The following is a 23,248-nucleotide window of genomic DNA, read 5'->3' on the forward strand; positions in this document are numbered from 1 at the left end:
ACGCAAGGTTCGGAACGGAAATATCGTGCACGTTGAACATGGTGAAGTTGCATTTACGCAAGATTGACCGTACTCCGTCGGATCATCCCTCTGTTTTATTCTCTGATCACCACTGGGGGACTCTCCATGATGATCATGTTGATATCTTACTAATTTAAAATCAGTTTAAGTGTTGTTATACAAGTATATCGATTTGAAATTGTTTCAATGTCAGAACAAGAATCGTCGCCCTCGTCTAATCGTCACGCATACTATAGCTATAGTAGTAGACGCATCGTTCGTAGTCGGGTACGAATACATTACACCGTACCGCCCGTCAGTCAATAATGCCATGTTTTCTGACACCCAGAGGTGTTCAATCCGATGCATTTTTTCTTTTTTGAAATCCTCTCCCCCACCTTCACACCTATATTCTAAGCGACAAAGTCGGCGACGTGAGCTTCGATGATGGTCTTCATCTCACTCTCAATCTCTTTGGTCAACACTCCCCCAGAGAGCTTTTCGAGGAGACCAGTGTGCTGAGATTTGAGTTGTTCGGTGCTGTTTGTCAGCGGGTCCATCGAACCTGGTAAAGTATACAGCGGGTGGGTTGGCTCCTAAAAGTACTAGGAGGCCAAGAAGGATATCAGTGTGGTCTCAAGCAGAGTGGATTGGACCGATGACACTGGGGCCACAGAACAGCGATGGTTGATTCAGGCAGATGCCGATAAACGAATGGAGGGAAATGGAAAGAGAATCATGACACAAATCTGGGAATGAAACATGAACAACACCCACAAAGACTTCTCCCAAGCGGTAATCTTATCAACGGGTACCTTGTCCAGCATACCGTTCACACCGGCGTAGATCAAAGGAGCCATGATCTCAGTAGGCATGGGTGTGTATTGAGGTTGTTTGAGCAATTCGGTCAAACGAGATCCACGGTTGAGGAGATAACGAGTGGATGCGTCGCTGAAACGATCAGCGATTGCAATCAAAACTGCATGCAGGTTTGGACTCACAGATCCGAACCGAACTGAGCGAAAGCGGCGACCTCACGGTACTGCGCAAGGTAAAGCTTGAGCGAACCAGCGACGGATTTCATGACTTTGGTCTGGGCGGCTGATCCGACACGGGACACGGACACTGAGGTTAGTGCGGGCACTACGCTCGGTGGTGAGAGTTTGTCAAGTGGACACGCATGTTCGAGGAAGCATCACTCACGACCGACGTTGATGGCGGGACGGACACCCTTGAAGAAGAGCTCTGCCTCGAGGAAAATCTGACCATCGGTGATGGAGATAACGTTGGTGGGAATATACGCAGACACATCACCACCTTGAGTCTCGATGATAGGCAGAGCAGTCAGGGATCCGGCACCGTAGTCTTTGTTCATTTTGGCAGCACGTTCGAGCAGACGCGAGTGGAGGTAGAAGACCTGGACTGTCAGCATTCTACCATTAGACGTAAAACATGAACTCACATCACCAGGGTAGGCCTCTCGACCGGGAGGACGACGAAGAAGCAAAGACATCTGACGATAGGCGACGGCCTGTTTGGAAAGATCGTCGTAGATGATAAGAGCGTGTTTGCCATTGTCACGGAACCATTCTCCCATTGCGCAACCAGAGAAAGGAGCGAGATATTGAAGAGGAGCGGCTTCGGAAGCAGTGGCAGCGACGATGATTGTGTATTTCATGGCATCATTTTCCTCCAAAGTCTTGACGAGTTGAGCTACGGTGGAACGTTTTTGACCGACGGCGACGTAGACACAGTAAAGTTTCTTGCTCTCATCCGCACCATCATTCCATTTCTTTTGGTTGAGAATGGTATCAATGGCCACGGCAGATTTCCCGGTTTGACGATCACCGATGATAAGCTCACGCTGACCACGACCGATGGGCACGAGTGAATCGACGGATTTAAGACCGGTCTGCATGGGTTCGTGGACTGATCGACGGGGAAGAATACCGGGTGCTTTTAATTGAGCCTTGGTACGACCTTCAGCCTTGATAGGACCTTTACCGTCGATGGGGTTACCCAAAGCGTCGACTACACGACCGAGAAGAGCTGGACCGACGGGGACATCCACGATTTGACCGGTACGTTTGACAGTGTCACCTTCTTTGATGAGACGATCGGAACCGAAAATGGTGACACCGACATTGTCGGCTTCGAGATTGAGACACATTCCTCGGACGCCGGATGAGAATTCCACCATTTCTTCGGCTTGGACGTTGCGGAGACCGTAGACACGGGCGATACCGTCACCGATGGCTGTGTGTGAGTGAACTTGCTCGCGTGTTCAGGTGTAACATCTTCAAGGAGTGTGTGATCTGTTGGATGAAGAGCTGTTGAGAAAGGGCAGGCTGCGGTACATTGTGAAGACGCGGAGGAAAAAAAAAGAGTCGGTGAAGAAGGTTGGGAAGTAGGACCCACTCAATACACGACCAGTTTCCTGAACATCACCACTGACGGAAGCACCAGCGATTCGGGATTCGAGAATGGACGAGACTTCCGAGGCGGCTAATGGTGAGCTCTATCATACATTCACTTTAGTGGAAACGTACCAGGTTTGGCGGTGGCATAAGTTCTAGTGACTGTGGGGGCCAGTCTAGCGCGGGTCTAAACATCAGTATTTGCTTCTCTCTCTTTCTTCTTCTTTCCAGTGGTGGTCTCTTCCATCTCCAATATAACTTTACTCTGTTGCACTACGACAAGCAGTCTACAATTCAAATACGTCTTAGGAAGCTTGAGGGAATATTGAACGGTCAATGTATACGCCCAAGATGTTTTCTCCATCCCGGCCCAAACATTCCGACCCGTGATAGAGGTAGAATATGAGAGTATGAACAAAGAACGACTCACACTCTGTACCACCGCACTCCTCCCTGCGGACCTGAGAGACCTTATGGCGTGCATTTTGTACGGAGAGAGGGGTTATGAGGAGAGCTTGGGAGGGGGGGAGGGGGGGAGGAATGTCAAGGGGGTTCAACTGACGGGGAGCGGAGGAGCTCGGGAAAGTCCGGCGTTTCCTTGGGTTTTTCAAAATGGGCGAATGTGGCACTTGGCGGGGAAGACAATTTCACTTGTGGTCACTGTCTTCCTGTCTTTCTCGAAAGCAACGAGTATTTCATTCTTGACTGATCTCAGCTACTCAGCCATCAAAGAGACACCCGAGGGAGGTACAAGAAGGATGCTCCGGGGCGTAATTGGTGAGATAGGCATGAGCCGTATGAAAAGCATGAGCGGGAGGAATGTCGGTCCGTCATGTGAGCTTCAATCCTCACAACAACAAGTTTCTCAATTAACTCTGTAGTGCTCGCTTCTCCATCTTTCAGTTCTCGATCTCTACATACTATCACCCCTCCGATACGTCCCCCACCACAGATCAGACTCTCTTCCACTACCATCAACCACCCCGTCACCTCACCTTCACTTTCACCCATTCCCTCTCTCCCACCTCTCCTTCCACCTCAAATCGACCCATTACCAACAACCACCCCCTCCGCTCTTTCCCTCTTAAAATCAAGTTCAACACCACAATCAGGTCTATACATCTTGGCTAGACTTCATTCCCGTACTTATCTCTTACATCCAAGAGATATATTAACTCTTCCCACTTTGAAACCGGTACAAGAACCAGGAACTAAATTATCTCTCACTAGGATATTAGAAGTTGGTTCTAGAGAACATTCTATAAGATCACCAGCTGCGGATGGAAAGACGTTAAGAAAATCTCTTCAATTTTCCCCAACGACCGGAAGTAAAAGCTCGAGGAAGGATTTGATAGTTGGGAAAGAAGAAGAATGGGAATATATACCCGATTGGATAGTTAAATGTCAAGTAACAGTATTAGAACATACTAAATCTCCAATGGAAAGGTTGATAAAGAAAAAAAGAAGAAAAGGTTATAAAAAAACTATCGAACATAAACAAGGTTGGACAAGGTTGAGGGTTGGTGATATCGTTTTAGGGGATGGGGTTTCACCTGAATCATGAGGAATCTCACGTAATTGTTGGTAATACATCTACGCATTTACGCTGATAAAGATGATTATGAGTGATTTAGAGGGGAACGAAGTATGGGAAGTGGGATCGAGTTGAGGGGATAACAACGTACGTAAAGTTGAGCAATGAAGTAGCCAGATCACTCGTCTCTGTGGGAAGCTGGATGAGATATGAGGGATATGAAAGCGAGATGGTGGATGATGGCGAAAAAAGGTCAAAGTATTGGGGAGGGACACGGGGAGGAGGACGAAAGGGAATTCAACCAGTACGAGCATCACCATAAGGAATCAAGATGTATACATGAATTGAAACCCAAGACTATGTTTTTAACTTACGCGTCACTATTTTCATTTCTCTCTTCTCCACTGTCCCTTTTCCCCTCTCTCCTCTCCCCTCTCATTTCTCATCTCTCACCCCTCTTGATCATCATCTCGACGTTTGCGGATCTTATTGACTCCTAATTCTTGTTCAACTACCTATCATCAACACCCAGCGTCCCAGCGTCCTGATTCTTGATCAACTACCTATCATCAATACCCAATGTCCTAGGTCTAAGGTCTCAGGTCCAACCACTCCACACGTTCCTTTTATTTTACTCCAAGCGGAAAGGTAATACCAAATCCACAGAACGTATGACAAAACACCCCTGCATATATACCCAAAATGTATAGTCCTACACCCCGAGCCGTCTCCCATTCCCACCACACGAGAGTTGAGATCACTTGGATATTTGTTTCTTGGCAGAACCTACACATGTACTATTGACCTTTGTAGCGAATCGTAAACTACATAAAGTTTCACTTAAATGAGCAGCGAGTGGTGAGAGGTTACATAACATGAGTGTTTTGCTAGATCCTGATTTGTTAGTTTTTACTCTGACTTTTCTTGGTTATCCGCCATGTTCGTCCTTTTCAACGTGGGTGAATCAACTTCACAAAGAGTACAACGACTCTCTCCCTCTCCGTGTAACTGAAGAACTGAGATGTGATGATGGATATGATCATGTATGAAAAGATTACTTGAAGTGTTTCCGAGAACATCTCACACGATACTGATCGGAGGGATCATACATTGGCCAGGGGGGGGGGCGTGGAGAGAGAAGTGCAGCATTGGAAACACGCAGAGAAGGAAGAGGGAATGAAACGAATAATACTAAAGAACTCACCGGACAAACTCGTCTGTAGCAACCTCGTCAAAGTGGAATTACGATAAGGTACATGTCCACCTTGCGTCCCTTGACCCAAAGCACCTATGACATCTGCCAATGCGGAGAGAGAACGGTTGATATTGATCGTTTCTTTCAATCGATCTTTGTTCTCTCCGGCACCTGAGGAGGCTAGACGTTCTGAACCTGCCAAGTCGACTGGGAATTAGCGGAATGCATCATACATTTTGTCATCCTCAATGCTTCTTCCGCTGGGTAATCAGGCCGAGTATGTTGGAAGTCTCGTTTCACATTCATTAATGCAAAAGAGTAACTCGTCTCCGGCACGAACAAGGGCAAATAAGAGATAGCCGTTGGCGTTCGACTGGAATTCGAGGGTTTTGTGAGTGAGAGGAACAATCTGGAGAAAAGTGAGATCGAAAAAGAGTAGCACGTAGGAAGGAGGAGACAGGAAAACCGAACTTACCAAGATTCAACATAGCTTCACACTTTTCATCCGTCAGAGGATTCACTCCCCTCACTTTTAGTGTAAACACCGAATGGGATCGTGATGAACGTTCGTTCATCAACGTCGCAGCGACAGCTCTACGAGATCGAGCACGGTCTAAGAGAGTGGAAACTTGACGGGGATTACTCAGTGGGACTTATCCGTCAGCGTCACACTATCATGGAGTTGTGCATTCCTCCTGTCCGTATCTTGTAGGACGGTTTCTATTATAGAGGAAGTGACAGACATTATGAGCTCAGAGGGTAGATCTAGGAGAGAGGGTATGGCAACGAGGTAGTTGAACAGGGTATGTGAGTAGGAATAGAAGTAAAACTTACCGCTGACCACCTCGGTCACTGTCATCTTACCATCTTTATCATGTTTGATTTCGTGCTTTTTAGTGTCAAACTGTCCACTTCCGAGAAGATCGTTGATCTAGAAATTTAGCTCTTGCCTATTCCACGGCAGCCCTTTGAACATCCTCGAAGTGTCAGACCGACAGGCTTGTGTCGATTTAGGAGAAATGCAAAGGGAGTGTAGGATCCCAGTGTCTTGACGCCTTGTGAAAAGACAGAGCAAAACCCACAACCTCATTATACACCTCCAAGAACTGCCCCTCCATCTGATACTTCCACCCCCTATCCTTCAGACCTTTACTAGCGGCGAAGATCATATCGATCGCACGGGGTATCATCCCTGCATCTTCTTCATTCTTCCCCATCAGCTGTGTCAGAAATATGTGCCCATTGTAGCTTACCTGACCACCTTCCATTGTCCACGACTTCCCAGAGCCCGTTTGACCATAGGCGAAGATACATACCTGTTGGTCAGAACCAAACCCGCATGCTTCTGAAGGGTCGTTTTACGTTCGGAGCGCCGCCATAAGATGTCAGGCTTCGGCGCGGAAGGTTGTACGCCGGTCAGTTATGGCAACAGGTAACGGTTCTCGGCAATTCGAGACCAAATGGAATGTAGAGAGAGCTTTGAGAGATGAAAGTTTAGTCCCACTTACATTGTACCCATCTAACACACTTTGCGTCAACATGGAAATCTCTTCAAACACCTCTTTCTGTCCAGCTTTGGGCGAGAAGATCTCACTTGTCAGCTTCCTCCGGTGGAACGAGAGGAGCTCACCTTGTCAAATGCAAACGAGTTCACCTGTTCTCTCACACCACCCATGGCAGATTCACTCTTGTTACTGACGATGATTTGTCCTTGTCCCGTTTCCTGAGCTGTACGTTCGTCACCGTATGCGATATCGGCAAGTCCATCCGGAGCGTCTACTTCGTGTGCTGCAGGTCAGTAGTGCAATGATCATCAGTGGGAAGAGCTTGGGTAGTGGTGTTTCGCATAATGTACAGTAACGGATCATCAACGTTGCTGGGTTGAAGTATCAGGATTAGAGCCGGAGACTCACCTAGAGCAGGTCGAACTCTTGCAAATACTCTGATATTTCCCTTGAGCTCTTGTACTTGATTATGTAACTTCCTCCGGATCGTCTCTGCCTCCCTCAACTCCAGTTCAATCTCGGCGATACGTCTATCACGCTCATCCTCTGCTTCTCTGACTTTTTGTTCAGCTCGCTCCTCCGCTTTCTTCGCTTCTTGTCGACCGATTTCAACCTCGGCTTTCATTCCTGACACTGACAACGTAGCGCGTTCAACTTCGGATTGGAGAAGAGTGAGTTGAGACTGGGCTGCAGTGAGTTGAGCAGTGAGGGTGAGATGTTGCGTGGACTGTTGGGCGACTTGTAGCTGACATTAGTAACGGGTACTGCTTCGCTCAACGTGAGAAGACATCTTACGTCCAGGATGGACGACATGATGAGATTTGGGCGGCCAAGTTAGGGTGACGGGAAAGGGCAAAGTTACGAGACCAACTTACTTTCAACTCTCTAACCATCTCCCTCTCTCTCCCCAGTTCATCTCTACTATCTCTCAGCTCCTCTTCAATACCCCGTTTCTCTCTGTCCTTTCTCGCTATCGCTCTCTCAAGGTCGTCCACCTCCCTAGCATGTGCCGACCGCAACGCGGCGATCTCTTCTGATGCCGTGGACAAATCTCTTCTGGCTTCTCTTTCTGTATTCTGAGTCGAGAACAACAATGCTTGCAGATCTGCATGTTGGGTTTGAAGAGAGTTGACTACGAATTAGCACTACAACGTGTTCAAATGTTTGACGCACTCTTTTGGCCCCTATGATTGTCAGCTCAAGCTCTGATTCAACGATATCACAAATTGGACATACTCTCTGTCAAGCAAGTCTTTGAAGCCACCAACCATCTTCTCAACATTGTGCAATCGACCATCATGACTTTTGAATTGCTCCACGCTTGCCACTCCTGATCCAATACCACCCAATGCTGCTGCTCCGAGTCCAGGACTGATCCCTCTTGTAGGTCCCACACTTCGACCGAGGGTACTTCTGGTACTTGGTCCGGCCACTGGTGGTCGGGATTGTCGGGCAGTGGTGGTGGTAGGTTTTGATCTCGTCGTGGGTCCTGTCAAGGTTGCCACACCAGAATTACTGGAAGCACTGCCAGCCCGTCTGGTAGAGGTGGACAGGGAAGAAGTCGGACGGCTCAACGTGCCTGAGGGTTTACGAGTGGTAGTAGGTATGAACCCTGGAGGCTTCTTGGGTCCAGATGTCGACTTGCCTAGTGATGATGCAGATGCTTGACGCTTTGCGGCCGGACCAGCTGGAGAAGATGGAGTTTTTCTTTTGTTGGCGTTGTTGGCTGTGAGCAAGGGTAGGGTTGACATGGTGGAAGACAGGGTTGGGATGGATCGTTTGGAGGAAGGAGATTGGAGTCGAGGAAGTCGAGATGTGGCGGGGGCCTGATGTATGTCAGCTTGTATGGGGTGCGTAGTCGGTCTAGATGTACTGACAGTAGTATGCTGCTCCTGTGACATGATGAGAATGGTGAAAAGTAGTGAAAAGTAGAGCCGAGAAGGTTGTTTGTTGCGGAAAAGTCAAAGGCAGCCGCGTCTAGAAAGTGAATGACGTGGCAATATCAAGCTGCAAATTTCATTCCCCCCCCCCCAATTTTGATAAGGAATTCCGAGTGAGTCAATTCCTTCCTTGTTGCTGCAACCAACTCTCCGTCATCACCTACTTTTACTTTACTTTACCTTACTCGCTTGACTCCTTCCCCCTACCCACTCATAATGTTACGCAGAGTGCCTGTCCTACCTCGGCGGGCGATATCCTTGACACGTCCATCTGGCCCTAGGTTTCTCTCCACAGTTCCTCTTCCCATCTCTACAGCGTCCTCCAGTCGGAATGTCATCCTTGAGCTCGACGCCCGCAAGGTTGGAAACGAAATTCGAAAGAGGGGTTTGGTCAATATGCTCTCCAGTGCACAGAGAGATGGAGGAATGGACAGAGTGAGTACACAGACATCATCTCCTGCTACATCTGGAGAAGAAAGGTATTCAGCTTATATTTGTAGGACACCATCATCCGTCTGCTCTACTCGCTTGGATCACGACACGAAGTCGAGCGTTATCTACGAATCTTCACATCCTCCTCAAAAGTCTCCACAGGCGGTGTACTCCCAGAAGCAAAGTTTGCCGTTCTCAAGTCAGTTTCAGTTCAGCCCTGGGCGTCGTGTGCCGAGCTCATCATCAGAATCGGAGGAGCTATCCTTAGCAACGAGCTTGACGACCTGGCCTTGTCTTTGTCCTTCTTGAACAGACTTGGGTTGTATCCTGTGGTGCTCCACGGTGCTGGTCCGCAGCTGTGAGATTTCATCAGATTCTTAGGAGTCACAGCTCTGACCAGCAGGAACGACATATTGGAATCAGAAGGGGTCATCCCAGATTATGAAGACGGTATACGAATCACAGGTTAGTCTTCTGTTCGCTGTACATCAATAGCTGATCATCAGATGCCAGAACCCTTCAGGTTGCCCGAGTGAGTATCTCTGTCAGTAGTCGATGGCTCAAGTTGACCTGATCAGCGCGTATTTTTGCAAGAAAACCTAAAGCTCACAACCGCCCTGGAACGTCTGGGTACCCGTGCACGTCCCATCCCCACGGGTGTCTTCACTGCCGACTACTTAGACAAGGCGAAATATGGTCTAGTGGGGAAAATCACCCGTGTCGACAAGGCTCCCATTGAAGCTGCTATCAAAGCGGGTTGTCTGCCAATCCTGACATCCTTGGCGGAGAACGCAGAGGGTCAGATACTCAATGTCAACGCGGATGTGGCAGCTGGCGAGCTGGCCAAGGTGCTGGAGGTGAGTGGGCATTTCAGACATACACCACCAGACATAGCTAACTTGCAGCCCATGAAGATCGTCTACCTCAATGAAAAAGGCGGTCTCTTCCACGGTGTCACCGGCAAGAAGATCTCACTCATCAACCTGGACGAAGAATACGACAGTCTCATGAAAGAATCATGGGTCAAATTCGGTACCAAGCTCAAATTGCGCGAGATAAAAGAGCTCCTCGATACTCTTCCTCGTACTTCCTCCGTCGCCATCATTTCCACAGACATGTTGCAGAAGGAGTTGTTCACGGACGAAGGTGCTGGCACGCTTATCCGACGTGGTTATAAGCTTTACAAACTGCCTTCGGTCGAAGCTGTAGGGTCGACACAACTCCGTCAGGTGTTCAGTGAACGCGATCCGGACGTTTTGGCAGGTCGAAAGTCTGTTGCGGAAATCTTTTCCGAATTAAAAGATGGTCAGCATACAATCTACGGGGACGAACCCTTCGACGTAGTCGCTGTTGTCAGTCATCCCGAAGGTGAAACCCCTGTCATGACGAAATTCCTCCCTTCCCGCAACGGGATCCTCAACAAGATTGTTGATAATGTCTTCGAAGCTATCCGAAAAGATCACAAGAGATTGTTCTGGACTGCACGGGCCGACGACGAGAACCGAGCATGGCATTTTGAACGAGCGGATGGGTGTTTCACAAGAGCTGGTAGGAGTTTGTTCTGGTACGGCGTTCCGAACGTGAAAGATGTGGAACATATAATCGAGGGATTTGAACAGAACGGACGTATAGAGAGAGTCTTCCTTCCTGTCGGTCCATCCGTACCACCTCATCGATTGTCTACTCCGGCATCTGGTACCCGACCTTATTCCACTTCTGCTAGATTGTTCTCTACCTTTCGCCCTTCCCTCTCTACTCAATTTGAAGCTCCATCTACCGACATAACCTCTCGACGTGGGTACGCCACTGCCCTTCCTCGGAAGAAAGTAGCTCTTATAGGTGCTCGGGGTTATACAGGTCAAAACCTTATTTCTTTAATCAACTCCCATCCTCATTTAGATCTCTCACACGTATCTTCTCGAGAACTCGCCGGACTTCCTTTGAAAGAATATACAAAATCCCCCGTAACCTATTCCAATCTCTCCCCTGAGACTGTGGGGAAGATGGCTGAAAACAACGAAGTAGACGCTTGGGTAATGGCTCTCCCAAATGGGATATGTAAACCATTCGTCGATGCGATAGACTCGGCAGTTGGAAAAGGAGGTAAAGGTGTCATAGTGGATCTGAGTGCGGATTATCGATTTGAGAAAGATTGGACTTATGGATTGCCTGGTGAGATAGTTTCGTAGTTTTTACGATATGAGATGTAATGTTGATGAATTCTTCTGCAGAATTATACGGTCGTGAGAAAGTAAGAAATTCAAAAAGAGTTTCTAATCCCGGTTGTTATGCGACCAATACTCAATTGTTGGTGGCTCCATTGTTATCGGTTTTAGATAAGGACCAAGCTCCTACTGTATTTGGGATCAGTGGGTATTCTGGAGCTGGGACTAGGAGTGGGGAGAAGGATGAGGAAGGGAGACCAAGGACAGTTCCGAAGATCGTATGTGATGTTCTCATCATCCTTTACCAATCTGAGACTCCATGTCTATCACCTGTCGATTCCCTCCTTCCCTTCCTAGTCTTCACTTGCTAATTTCCCTCGCGCGCATAAAGTCCCAGCTGAAAAAGATCATCGTTAGTGTCACTGTGTCATGGATCATCACTATATATGAGTATCTCACACCACTGAAAGTGGGATGAGTCATCAGGCGACGTTGATGGAACGCCATCTTGACCCACGGTCATTCTCAAGGGTCATAATCCATCGTTCATATAGCTGAAAGCTAATGATCAGAGTCCAGAAGATCTAGCAGGAGGAGTCAAACCTTATTCCCTTACTGATCATATACACGAAAGAGAAGCTTCTACACATTTATCAACTCTTCTTTTCCCTTCTTCCTCTTCCTCTTCCTCTCCCTCTCCCTCTTCTCTTTCGTCCACCTTAACAAACTTGACATCTTCTTCTCCCTCGACAATCTTATCAAACTTGAAATCTTCTTCATCTTCATTCTCATCAAAATCATCTCAAGAAATACAACCTAAAGAAGGATTCTCATTAAATTTCATACCGACAGTAGGACCTTGGTTCTCCGGTATAATATCAATCCTCAATGCTCCACTTGAGAAATCAATGAGAGCATCTGAAATACAAGATTTATATTTTGAGAAATATGAAAAAGAAGGTTTGTTGAGAGTTGGGAAAAACGTGCCGGATGTCATTAGGAATGTGGAGGGTAAACATGGTTGGAGAATGGGTGGAATACAGGTTCATAGTAGTGGTAAAAGGGTTGTTGTTGTTGTGCGTGTCTCCTCGTATTTCAACTTTCACATTTCATCTTAAGCCTTTGTCTCTCGTCACTCTTTCTTTCTTCTCTAGACGCTGTCTCATCAGCCTCTATTTTTCATCTCCTTATGTCCCTCATTTCCCCTTGTTACAAACCTTTCTTTATTTCTGAACTTGTCCGATTTCTGATCTCCTCCTCTCACTCATATTCCTCATGAACTTGCGAGGTGACGTGAGAGTCCGGAGATCCGAGAATCGTTTTGTGGTAGGATAATGTGTGACGGAATCACCAGTCTTCTCGTACCGTCCGTCTGAATGCACAAAATCTCAGAAATTCTGGGAAAGGGATTGCGTCGGAAAAGATGAAGTGAAGTCAAGTGGAGATGGTCCTGCAGGAGGATGCAGACAATGGGACGGGCGAAGAGGGGATTAAAACTCGGTCGGGACAGAGCTGACATACAGGGAGCATTGGATAACTTACTGAAAGGTGCCGCGACACAGTGTATGCAAGTGAGTGTCGAATGATTCTGGTTGAGAATAGCTGATGAATAGAATCTGAATTTGGCATTGGGATACGACGAGCTGGATGGGATACCTCTAGATAAGATCTGATCGGGAAACTGGTAAATGTCGTATGCATATGCTACAAAACCTCACCAAAGATAGCTTTCATCGCTTCTTTGTTTGCTTTACAAAATTCTTCGTCAAAGATTCTCCAGACTTCTATCTGATGAAGACTCCGATAAGTCGCCCCTGTTTCTTTACAGATGTATTCTTGTTTTTGCAAGGTCTCGGATCGTTCGGCCGACGAGCTGGCAAGTAAGATGTTCATATGTCTCCTTCGGGAGGGCACCGGAAAAGTGAAGCCGAACCCGACATCCCTATGCTCGTCAGTGTCTTCACATGGTAGGAGATCACGTACTTACATACCCGCTCGTCGAAAGACCCTCAAAAGCGCGGTGGCATAGTTGTTCGGAGTGGTCTGTTTACGGCGCAAGTGAATGTGATCGATTTCATTTAGCTTTTGCGGTCTGCATGGTCAGCCGAAGTTCTCCTCCTTGTAGTGAGCTGAACCCCACAAAACGGAAAAAATCAATTGGTACGCTGCGAGGAAAGCCGCGTTCTGCTTGGTAGCTAGGCCTTTTCTGCCTTTCTTATGGATTGCATCGTTCCGAGACCGAGCTTCACTCAAAAGGCTCCGGATCTTTTGAAACGTGCGCTGATTACTCTCAATCCCGTCATTTTGACCTGCTCTGCCGTTGATCTTACGGAAGGCATCGTCAAGGAGGATGTAGAAGTCTAGAATACGCATATTACGATACGTGTGATCGCCGACTCTTCCGTCAGCAAGTGGGGCTACACCTCGAGGATGGCCTGCGCTGTAGGTCGGATGCAATCGGATATACGTCTCATCCCCTGGGGAAGAGAAAGGGAATTCTTGGGGATTTTTGTATGTCAGGCTGGTAAACCATCAGCTACTCCTCACTACCTAGCAGTTCGTTTGCAACTCACACGCCAAGCCTTCTTAAGATTACGATGTCATCCTCTACGACGTGATTCAGCGGGCATACACATACGTTTGTAGGGACCGAGAAGCAATCTCTGTCCATCAACTCGTCAAAGACACCAGTGCCCTCAGGAAACTTACACGTAGTCTCTGATTCTTTGAAAAGTAAATCTAAAACGACGGACCTGCGCGCTCCGAATGAATCTCTCCCTTTCCCAAGATTGCTCGATCTCCCTGAAGCGCCCAGTCTCCTCAGCGTCAAGGTCCTCCTGCGTAAGGCAGCGGTCACGAGCCACATCCAGCTTGCAGAGAAGGTGATTCCAATTTTCGAGTTGTTCAGGAGTTTTGCTCCGTGGCAAAGGCGAGGAGATGGGACCGCGAGTTCTAGAGCTCGAAGGTATCTCCATCTCAATGTCTGGGGATATATATCCTTCAGAGTTGTCGCTGGACCCTGCGTCTGTTTGATCCGTCATACTCTCCGGTTCACTCTCCTCCTCGGTGTGGCTCGGGTATTCGCTATCACTGACATGGATAGACGAGGAGTCGACTTCGATGGGATCACTAATTCGACCTCCTCGATTCACACGAGATGCCCTCGCTACTGATGCTGGGGGCTCGACCTTCACTTTAGGCTGGGAAGTCGCAGAAAGTCTGCGTTTCTTGGTCGGCTGAGAACCAGCTACCGCGAGACTTCCAGGTACGCTAAGCATGACAGGCTTGCGGTCTTCGAGTGGATAAGCTTGTGGTCGGGATGGAGAGAGTTGGAACTCTAGAGATGAGGTGTCCGGCTTCGAATCGATGGTGGCACACGCTTTGTTAGGGGGTGGATCCACCTTATGTGTGTCTGGTATGGTGTTTGGTTTGACATCGACTGACATCACGCTGTCAGAGTCGGAGATAGAATCAGAAGATTGGGCTGTCGCCCAACTAGGTCTTGCAGACTTCCGTAATTGACCATTGCCTCTCAGCGAAGTCGACGATTCAGCAGCGCTGACTGTTGGCCGAGTGACACCAGAAGGACGACGCAACGCAGGTGTGGGTATTTCCACTGGAGAGAAGTCTGATTCGTGTTCGCTTGAGGAGTCGGCAGGAGTGGGAAGGGCAACTCTTGATCTACGATGTCGCTGGACCTGCACCTCAGGGCTAGAACTTTGTCGTTTGACCGGCCTATGTCTGATAGCCGAGGAAGACGCCCTTGAGGTGGTCGATATGGGTGGAGGAGGCGAGGAAGCTCGGGAGGAAAGATCTTGGTCGCTGTCGCTGCCAGACTCTGAAGAGGATTTACGGGCAGATTCCGATCGTGTCCGTCTCCGCTTTCGTCTCGATTGTGGAGGGAGAGGTGAAGGGTTGGGGGGTAAGATAAGATTGCTGTTGCCTGGTCGACAAAGACGCCTCAAGAGGAAGTAATAAGGGAACTCTTTCTGTAGCTTCTCTGGTCGTCAGATAAGATCACCAGTAAATGTGCGGTGGACTCACTCCGGAGCTTTTCGTCGGTAATATCCGTCCAGCTCTTCCACTTGCGGTCGATATTGTATTTCTTCTGATACTCCTTCTTCTCCCACTTAGACTTGAGACTGTGTATCAGCCGTAAATCTTTCCATCAGAGAGCCAGTGTGACATTGGCAATCACCCCGGCCACACTCGAGGCGTCTCCCTGTAGTGGCACCCAGGTCGACGAAAGCCACTCACTCATTTACCAGAGTTGATACCGGGTTGGTGACTTTGGCGTGCCAGAGAGCTGTAGCTTCCCATTTCCCATCCCTTCTAATCACAATACCTCTCCTCTCAGCGTCTCTGATCCAGAGGTTATCTTTGAAAAATTCGATAGCAATGTCGCGAGTTGTGCGATAGCGACTGTCGGTTACTGCCAGCGCATCGCCTGGAAACAGTGTTTGGCGATATAAGGGATTCGAGTCGACGAGCTTGAGAAGTTCATGAATTTGATTAGGTTGAGATTGCCATCTGACGATATCAGCTTCACCGACGAAGTCTCACCGAGATGATTATAATTCGATAAAATTTACGAGCACGAAAGGCAGACTCACCGGAACCGCACAGCGCTTCGACTCATTTTGTTCCTTCAACAAGAGCTTTCCCTGCTCGTGACCGACCCACTGTCTGTTTCCAAGTACCGTATCTTGCTCTGTAGGCCACCGATGTATGCAAAGTCGTCGATGATGCGTCTGAGGATCGAGGAGACAAGAGCCAAGCAATGATCTCTTGTGATGGGGGCATGAAAATACACGTCAGGAATGTCCAAGTTTCGGATCCGACGGAAGCAGCAACCCGACGCACGGAATGCACCAAATTTGGATCAAAGCAGGAAAAGGGTGAACTAGGATACCATCAAAAGCAACCACTTTCGTGGTCATCATGATTCTTACCGACTCATTTACTCAGGCAATCATGACAATCAACGTATGATGTTCCACTCTGCATGTCAAGAGACCCGTCGCTGACAGCCAGTATCCTCATGACGGGCCTCAAAAATACCTGAGAACCTCGACTGTTTCCCTACCCCCGGCAGGTTGCCGGTGCCAACGTACGCCTGATGGCGGTCTTTGGCTGGAGGAAAAGGGTCGGACACACCTCAAGTCTTCTCGAACAAACGGTCCGAAACAGTCCAGACCATAGCAAATGTTGCTCAAGACGGTGTATATTCGCGTGGAACGCTCGACGAAGGTGGAATTGTGAACCTCTTTCCGCGGTGGAGCTCTACCCGGCATGGCTGAAGGTTGATATTGGGATTGCATACTTGTGTGTGATCTATTTTGACTTGATTTTGAGAAGACTAACAGACAGACATGCGGCTTCAATCGTATAGCTGATTCTACATCTATACAATCTTTGATATCACTTCACTTGCCAACTGCTCCGTCATCCTATCGAATAGTCATTATTCGATCGTTACCGTGACGATGGCCTTCGCAGCAAAAGCCAAGAAATTCGGTCGCTCGTTGCTCCCTGGATCATCCTCCAAACATCCCCCCATAGAACCTGATAGCGTTGAACCCACATCAAACGCCCTCAAATGTATCACCTCGTTCAAAGACCACCTATTGTATGCCGCCCATACACCCGACGATTTTCCTCCCCCGGTCAGCGCTGCCATCTCTAAGAGTTTCTCCACTCAGATTCCCCACTTCCCCACACACTCCGGGAACCCTTGCTCCCTTCTTACCCAAGTATTGGAGCCCGCACTACATCAATGGGCTCTCGAAGTCGATACTAGCGAGAACGCGACGAAAGCACTGCAGGATCGAATGAACGAATTACGCAAACCCCCTGCCAAGCCGGGACGCCTCTTGTTCCAGGGTTTCGATCTTCAAGAGTTCTATTCAGAGACATACTTTCCCTTCCTCTCCAAAGTCTTGGAGGAAGCCCCAAATGGTGCTGGACGTCGTCAGCCATATTGGGTCAATACGGAAAGTGTCACCATAAAGGATGTGCCGCAGAAGACTGTCCTTGGTTCCTCCAAGCCGTTTGTGCGCAACGCTACCGGTTCTGGATCATTGAAGCAGGAAGACCCACAGACTGTGCTTAAATCGACTGTCGGATTGTATTATCGTGAGGTAGAAAGAAGAAGAAGATGGGCATTTGCTATATTCGACATCCAAACGTGCATACAGATACCAACTCGCGTGTTCGATGCTATCGAGGAGGTGTTTGCGAAGGAGGCGGTGTGGACAGGGGAGACTGGGACAGTCGAGTTTAATGATAAGAAGTTCAAATCCTCGCGAGACCCATATATCATGAAGAATATGGCACTGGTTCTCAATCGGGTGAGTGACATATACTCGCAGTAATACTTTGTGGCTGACTAAGAGGTGTGGACCCACTTGAGGGCAAATAGGTGTCGCTTATGTGTCCTCTCGACTCACGAAGACACTCTAGTGTTCTACGCCGACAACGAGAAGCTTCGCATCGCAGTCCGCTTGCGACGCGGTGAAAGCGATAGACAACAGCTCGACTGCTGTAAGTCGTTGCTGGCTCTTCTCCTCTCGGTTTCGGTCATGAAACCTTCCGAGTTGGTATTGTCCGATCCCGCCTTCATTCGCTCCAGAGTGGCGGCTGGGTGGACCGAAGGGCAGATGAGGGTGATAGATGCGGCGGTGTATATGGAGTAGGAGATATGTACGGAGAAACTCAGGAAGGGATGGATATTGTGCAGTCGCTTGACAGTGCAGCACGTTTGAAGGGACGAGGGAGAAAAACTGTACTGTACTGTTGAGTCAGTACCATCAGTGGTAGTGTATGTGACGAGAACATTTGAATTCTCCATGTCTTGTGATCCTATGCATGTTTGTGTCTACCTTTTCCCATAAGGGGAGACTTTCAACGCTGCAGGCTGTACATTGAACTGTCCTGTACTGTAGGATACAGAAGGACCGTTCACACTATTGCCTCGGATACTCGCGGACTGGAATCGTCGTGTAATCCTTTCGGCCTCGTGTTATCTTCATGGCACATGGCACCAGATGTGAGGGCAGGAATTCACGATCACGCTGCTCGTCCTATCATCCTTCATCAACCAACGGAATATGGGACAGTTTATCAGCTGCCTAAACCGCCTGTGCTCCCCATTCCCTCCCTCTCCAAAGACTTACGAACAGGTTCTATCTTTCCCCGAGATAGAATTTCCGACTTCTCCCAACGACATATACGAACGAATATGGGACTATGTGGAGACCTCTGGCAGTCTGCTGCAGACTTACTCATGCTTCCCTCGTCAATTCACACTCTCCAACCAATTTGTGGACGTCATCTTGGCAGCGAATTTGCAGAAATGGAGCTCTCACATCGATTCGCGCCGGAAGAGATTTGAGGATTTCACCAACATCTTCAGCCTCGCGGTTAGTGGTGCTGACTACAAAAGGCAATACATGTATGATCGTCGTGAGCGTCACATTCCCACGTATCATCAGAGCATATACCTTCGAAAAGCAGACATGATGTTAGGATTGATGACCAACCTTGGCAAAGGGCAAGAAAAGGTCAAAGTCGACCGTACCTGGCAACGAGAAAGGGACTACTTTGGTGACGCGACATTTGACCGTAGCGTGTTGTATGCTCGTATACCTCCCAGTCCGCAAGACATTCCACTTGCCTTGTGGGAATACGGTCCGGATTTCTACTCGCCTATCGCTCTTCTCTCAGCAGTCACCGGCGCAGTCCGTAAAGATACGGTGGTGATAGACGACGATGGTCGAGCGCATGTTACCGATCAGGAACATCGGGACCGGCTGGGTCTGGACATGGTGGACGGGATCCAACGGTTGCTTACCCATGTGAGTCATTCACTCATCTGATCTTCATTGCCCTCGTCATCAGGTGACGGTACAACTGGGGAATCCCACTTAGCTTATGGCCAGTGCTGGTCACAGATGCTACACCATCAGGTTCGGCTCTGCGTCTTCACTACGCATCAGAACACAATCGTCCTATATATCAACGACGGTCGTGTGGAGGTGAGCGACGTCCTGCGCCGCGGTGAGGGGACATCAGAATACCCATGTCGATCCTTGTTCGCTCTAGCCCTCGCCATCACAGTGACCGATGATGAAACTCTGCGTCTTCCCGGTGAGTACATCTCGAAGCCTCAAGGCCACGAAACACAAACAGCTTCTACCGGCCTATGGACTTGTCGGACTTGCAACGTCTCTCGTCAAGGCAAACAGGACCAAGAACGACGTTGGTGGAATGGACCATATGCTACATATGAAGGCAGGGAAGATCCGGAATTCGACCTCTCGTTTAGCTACACAACACCATCAGCCGGGTTGAAGCATTTTGGAGTAGAAGCGAGAAATGAAGGTACTCGCTTAAGAGACAAAGCAACTCTCGACGAGGTAAATGCTCCTGTTGCAAGTGAACACGGTGTGAAGTAGAGGTGTTGATGGACTAGATTGGCCCCCCGTCCCTACATCTGATCCTTTCCGTAGAATACACCTTCCAGCGTATCAAGCAAGGTGATGTCTCTCATTCACTCATCAAAATTCGTAAATGGCCCGATCTTCTTCATGGACCCATCGACATCCATTGTCTCGAAGGGAACGGCCTCCCTGAACTCATCGAGATGGACCACTCATTCCCACGATCAGGCGTCAAAGGTAGCGACCCGAAGAAAGGCGATACGAGGATGGAGCGAAACTTGGCCGAACACATCTTTCGTCCCCAAGCTTTGATATTGGGTGAAGTAATGTCCAACGGCGCATTATGGGACGTGTTTCGAATCCTGGTCCCCAGTCATCTGAACCTGCCCCAATCTCCCTTTCCTCTCATTGGCAAAGTTCTCACCATCTCTTGCTTCCCGGAGGTTCTCATACCTTCCGACACAAGCGATCCAACGTCTCGTGCCGAACTTTCACGAGCTGGAGCCCGTGAACATATACGTAATGAATACGAGACCCTTTCTCGATTGTCTAAAATACACCCTCCAGTTATTCCTCAGATTATCGGGTTGTGGGGAGGTATCCAGCGAGGAAGGGAAGTCTGGGTGATGGTCATGGAAGATGCAGGGGAGCGATTGGATGAGGTCTACCAGGATGGTATTCAATTCAACACACATAAGGTGCACGAAGTGGACAGGTGAGCGCTACTCCACCATTCTCACCCTTGTTCACCTGTCGCATTTCCATTAATGGTCGACAATGACGTTTCTTCCCTTACGTGTGACTGTCTCCGCTACGCATATATCTGCCGGGCAATATTCGGTCAGGGTCAATTAACCACTAACGACTAGGTCCGAGATCCTCGAGCTTTATGCTCGCCTACACCGAAACGGAATCCTTCACGGCGACGTTCAAATACGACATTGGCGTCGTCGAATGGGGGATCCAGCTGGTTCGGCCATCAGACTAATCGATTTTGATAGAGCTATCCTCCGTTCTTCCATCTCTGAAGATCTCTGGACCAAATACAAGAGACGAGAAGAGACCACCATTAAAAAACTCCTTTCCGACTACGACTACTTTTCCTCTTTTCCGCCTCTTCCTCCATCTGTGGAGAACTCGGAAATCGATGACAAAGGGGGAATGTTGAAAGCGGTGTTTCCACTTGGATACGTGAGAGGAAAGGAGCCGCGACAGTGAGTCTTTTCTTTCGATCTAGAGGCTGGTGACGACTCATGGGAACAGCTTCAACTTACCGGCTTTCGACCCCCTTGGTTACGGGAGTTACGAACCGGAGTGAAAGAAGATAGCCTCCAGTAGCAGAACCCTCACTCTCATGAAGGCTAGTCATTACATGATCCCATCAGGCAACATCGGCAGAAATAATGGCCTTCTGTCCTGACCTGTAGGAAGCCCAGTTGAAATGTGTGAAGGGACAGGATCGGTGGCATGGAGAAAAGGAGCGGATTGTCAAGATATCTGGCTATTGTGTTACCTAGTTCCCTACATTAAGTGATATACTGGCTAAGAAACCTGTCCGGTACAGCTATCGCTTGCCACGGTGGTCACATTGGACCTTTCGGATCTTTAGATTCTAAGCTAGTACTCGTAGCGTTGCACTTGGATGCTAGATAAGCCACGTGCCCGTCACATGACCGTTCTATGACTTGACCTAGCAAAGGTATATCAGCTTCTCCATCGCCAAGCTAACCCTAACCCCAATCTGATGTATACGGCCACAAGAATATAACGACTCCTCTCGTCAAGCATCTCTACCATCAAGCAGCGGATCAATGCGGGTACAATGGGTCGCCTGAGGTCTGAAGCTTCGCGTGCTTCCTGTGATCCTGCACACCTTGCACTTTATGTGCCGTCGTTTTCCATAGTCCAGTGACCTAATTGATCACCTGTACGATAGGTCTACCTCAATACTACTATCTATATTCTCATTCAGACAGAGAGCATCTACAGCTGTACGAGCCTTCCCGACCCGCCGTCTACCTCCACGACGTTCGTATTCCCCAAAGATGGAATTTTCTCCAGGCCCTTTCGATCACTTCCGACGTGGTTGGAGGTCGGGATTGGGGGTTGCATAGTCGTGCGTCATTTTGTTTGTCTTGCTTCTCAGAAGGCAGACAGGCAGACATGAGCCTGAACACCATAGGTTTTATACACTGTCCTCTTGGCAATTCTCTTCAATCTTCACAGTCTACCCTCGCCCCGTCTCTGTCCACCCGAACAACAACTCAAAATCTCACTCAATATGCCCAAGCCCTATGTATCGGAGACCATGAAACGTTTGGGAAAGCTGTTTACCCCACCACCACCCCCAGCACCACCTCAGCCTTCACCCCCAGACTCACCTCCAACCTCACCCCTCCGTCCACCAACCATCTACGCGTTCACCCCGACCCCTTCCAACGCTCAAAGGGAAGCTGTCGCCCGGCTGTTTCGACACGATAGGCTTCCTAGCAAACCGCCCAACCCCTCGACCCGGATTGGACCAACTCTGGAAGAGCTCATTTCCTTTGCAGACCCTGCACTGCCCATTGCTGGAGGTGCTGACGATTATCCCCCCCTCGTCGACTTAATTCTCTCTCAGAGCCTCACCCAGAATACCAAAGCCTTCCCTCACCTATCAGGGGAGTCCTGCGACCTCGTAAACGCTGCTCTCGATCCTGGATTGATTGAATACACTCGCAGAATTGACCGAAATTATAAAGAAGGGGCTGTGGTGGAAAAGATCATGCGAAAGTTAAGAGAGGAATTAAATAAACACAGACTCAAACGGCCGATACAATCTTACGCACACTATCGCGTCCGACAATTTGTTGGGATAAACTACATCGGTATAATCAATATGCTCCTTGAACAAACCACTATTCCTTCTGGCCACGCTCCTCAGTGGGGGATGACCCCTACCGGGGTCATGGAAGATGATGAGCTTCCTCCAGTCCCCGAGGCTCCTATCAAGCTCGATTCCACTTCTGGACTTTACTTCACGGATCTTCCAAGAGATGAAGGTCTCGCTTACGCTATCTTGGAATTCGAGACGCCCAAACAGATACCCAGTCGGGTGTTCGACGCCATCGAGCAGGCATTCGAAAGAGGTCTATTGACCCTGGGGCCTACTGGGAAAGTGCAGTTCGAAGTTGATGAGGAAGCGCAGAGGCGGGAGGACCAGTATATACGGGATAGTATGACTCGAGCCATGGGAAGGGTAGGTTCGATCCATCACCACAGAGTATCAAGCTGATCGAGAGGTCTGGTGTTATATGAGGCTCAATAAGTGTCGTATCGGTGTCTTGTCTACTCTAAAAGACTCTCTCGTCTTCTACGCAGTCGATCAGAGACTCAGAATCGGCGCAAGAATGAGACATGGCCGGCAAGAAGATCACCCATCCTGCAAATCGATGTTCGCCCTTCTTTTGGCAATGTCTCTCATGAATCCCAACGATCTACTTTTGCCACACAGCCGAGCAGCTCAGACGACTTACAGTGCCTTCCGACTGGATCAATAGAGGTATCCTCGAGGCGGTAGGAACGATCAAATATGAAACAGAAAAACACCAAAAAAACCCAGATAAACCAGAAAATCTAA

General features: G+C 48.8%; 7 protein-coding genes across 7 annotated transcripts; 4 read left to right on the forward strand and 3 right to left on the reverse strand.

The window, feature by feature from the left end:
• Positions 1–334: 334 nt before the first annotated feature.
• On the reverse strand, positions 335–2,901 carry TREMEDRAFT_74870 (uncharacterized protein; the record flags this gene model as incomplete). Its single annotated transcript, XM_007008038.1, has 8 exons — positions 335–540; positions 778–951; positions 1,002–1,125; positions 1,204–1,417; positions 1,463–2,256; positions 2,419–2,505; positions 2,550–2,604; positions 2,848–2,901. 8 exons carry the CDS (start codon positions 2,899–2,901, stop codon positions 414–416), a joined length of 1,629 nt encoding a protein of 542 aa, XP_007008100.1. The 3' UTR covers positions 335–413.
• A 507-nt stretch (positions 2,902–3,408) lies between these two features.
• Positions 3,409–3,981, forward strand: TREMEDRAFT_35580 (uncharacterized protein; the record flags this gene model as incomplete). The annotated part of the gene is made up of 2 exons (XM_007007942.1): positions 3,409–3,745; positions 3,785–3,981. Coding segments are annotated over 2 exons (534 nt in total), but the record flags the coding sequence as incomplete, so codon positions are not given.
• Positions 3,982–4,708: 727 nt separating this feature from the next.
• TREMEDRAFT_65960 (uncharacterized protein) lies at positions 4,709–8,402 on the reverse strand (the record flags this gene model as incomplete). Its single annotated transcript, XM_007008012.1, has 12 exons — positions 4,709–4,845; positions 5,156–5,353; positions 5,622–5,798; positions 5,981–6,077; positions 6,229–6,354; positions 6,400–6,462; positions 6,655–6,735; positions 6,777–6,934; positions 7,060–7,396; positions 7,527–7,783; positions 7,825–7,835; positions 7,888–8,402. The coding sequence occupies 12 exons, from the start codon at positions 8,400–8,402 to the stop codon at positions 4,709–4,711; spliced, it is 2,157 nt and encodes a 718-aa protein (XP_007008074.1).
• A 347-nt stretch (positions 8,403–8,749) lies between these two features.
• TREMEDRAFT_41142 (uncharacterized protein) lies at positions 8,750–12,902 on the forward strand. Its single transcript, XM_007007955.1, has 11 exons — positions 8,750–9,026; positions 9,092–9,222; positions 9,271–9,381; positions 9,427–9,488; positions 9,530–9,555; positions 9,602–9,880; positions 9,929–11,195; positions 11,255–11,466; positions 11,761–12,264; positions 12,712–12,759; positions 12,802–12,902. The coding sequence occupies exons 1-11, from the start codon at positions 8,808–8,810 to the stop codon at positions 12,859–12,861; spliced, it is 2,919 nt and encodes a 972-aa protein (XP_007008017.1). The 5' UTR covers positions 8,750–8,807; the 3' UTR covers positions 12,862–12,902.
• A 535-nt stretch (positions 12,903–13,437) lies between these two features.
• Positions 13,438–15,827, reverse strand: TREMEDRAFT_65962 (uncharacterized protein; the record flags this gene model as incomplete). Its single annotated transcript, XM_007008013.1, has 6 exons — positions 13,438–13,513; positions 13,762–13,892; positions 13,942–15,188; positions 15,233–15,330; positions 15,446–15,718; positions 15,802–15,827. 6 exons carry the CDS (start codon positions 15,825–15,827, stop codon positions 13,438–13,440), a joined length of 1,851 nt encoding a protein of 616 aa, XP_007008075.1.
• Positions 15,828–16,674: 847 nt separating this feature from the next.
• On the forward strand, positions 16,675–20,947 carry TREMEDRAFT_65963 (uncharacterized protein; the record flags this gene model as incomplete). Its single annotated transcript, XM_007008014.1, has 9 exons — positions 16,675–17,538; positions 17,651–17,731; positions 18,370–18,652; positions 18,716–19,044; positions 19,156–19,336; positions 19,379–19,605; positions 19,713–20,344; positions 20,499–20,843; positions 20,893–20,947. 9 exons carry the CDS (start codon positions 16,675–16,677, stop codon positions 20,945–20,947), a joined length of 2,997 nt encoding a protein of 998 aa, XP_007008076.1.
• A 963-nt stretch (positions 20,948–21,910) lies between these two features.
• TREMEDRAFT_65964 (uncharacterized protein) lies at positions 21,911–23,168 on the forward strand (the record flags this gene model as incomplete). The annotated part of the gene is made up of 2 exons (XM_007008015.1): positions 21,911–22,867; positions 22,911–23,168. The coding sequence occupies 2 exons, from the start codon at positions 21,911–21,913 to the stop codon at positions 23,166–23,168; spliced, it is 1,215 nt and encodes a 404-aa protein (XP_007008077.1).
• Between the last annotated feature and the right edge of the window lie 80 nt (positions 23,169–23,248).

Source organism: Tremella mesenterica (genome assembly GCF_000271645.1).
Source record: "Tremella mesenterica DSM 1558 unplaced genomic scaffold TREMEscaffold_17, whole genome shotgun sequence".
Taxonomy (NCBI): domain Eukaryota; kingdom Fungi; phylum Basidiomycota; class Tremellomycetes; order Tremellales; family Tremellaceae; genus Tremella; species Tremella mesenterica.

Bases quoted from the DNA above. Each gene is read 5' to 3' on its own strand.
- TREMEDRAFT_41142 (XM_007007955.1), top strand. From the start codon at position 8,808: ATGTTACGCAGAGTGCCTGTCCTACCTCGGCGGGCGATATCCTTGACA. The intron at 9,027-9,091 runs GTGAGTACACAG...TTATATTTGTAG, and splicing joins GAGATGGAGGAATGGACAGA to GACACCATCATCCGTCTGCT. The intron at 9,382-9,426 runs GTGAGATTTCAT...TCTGACCAGCAG, and splicing joins CACGGTGCTGGTCCGCAGCT to GAACGACATATTGGAATCAG.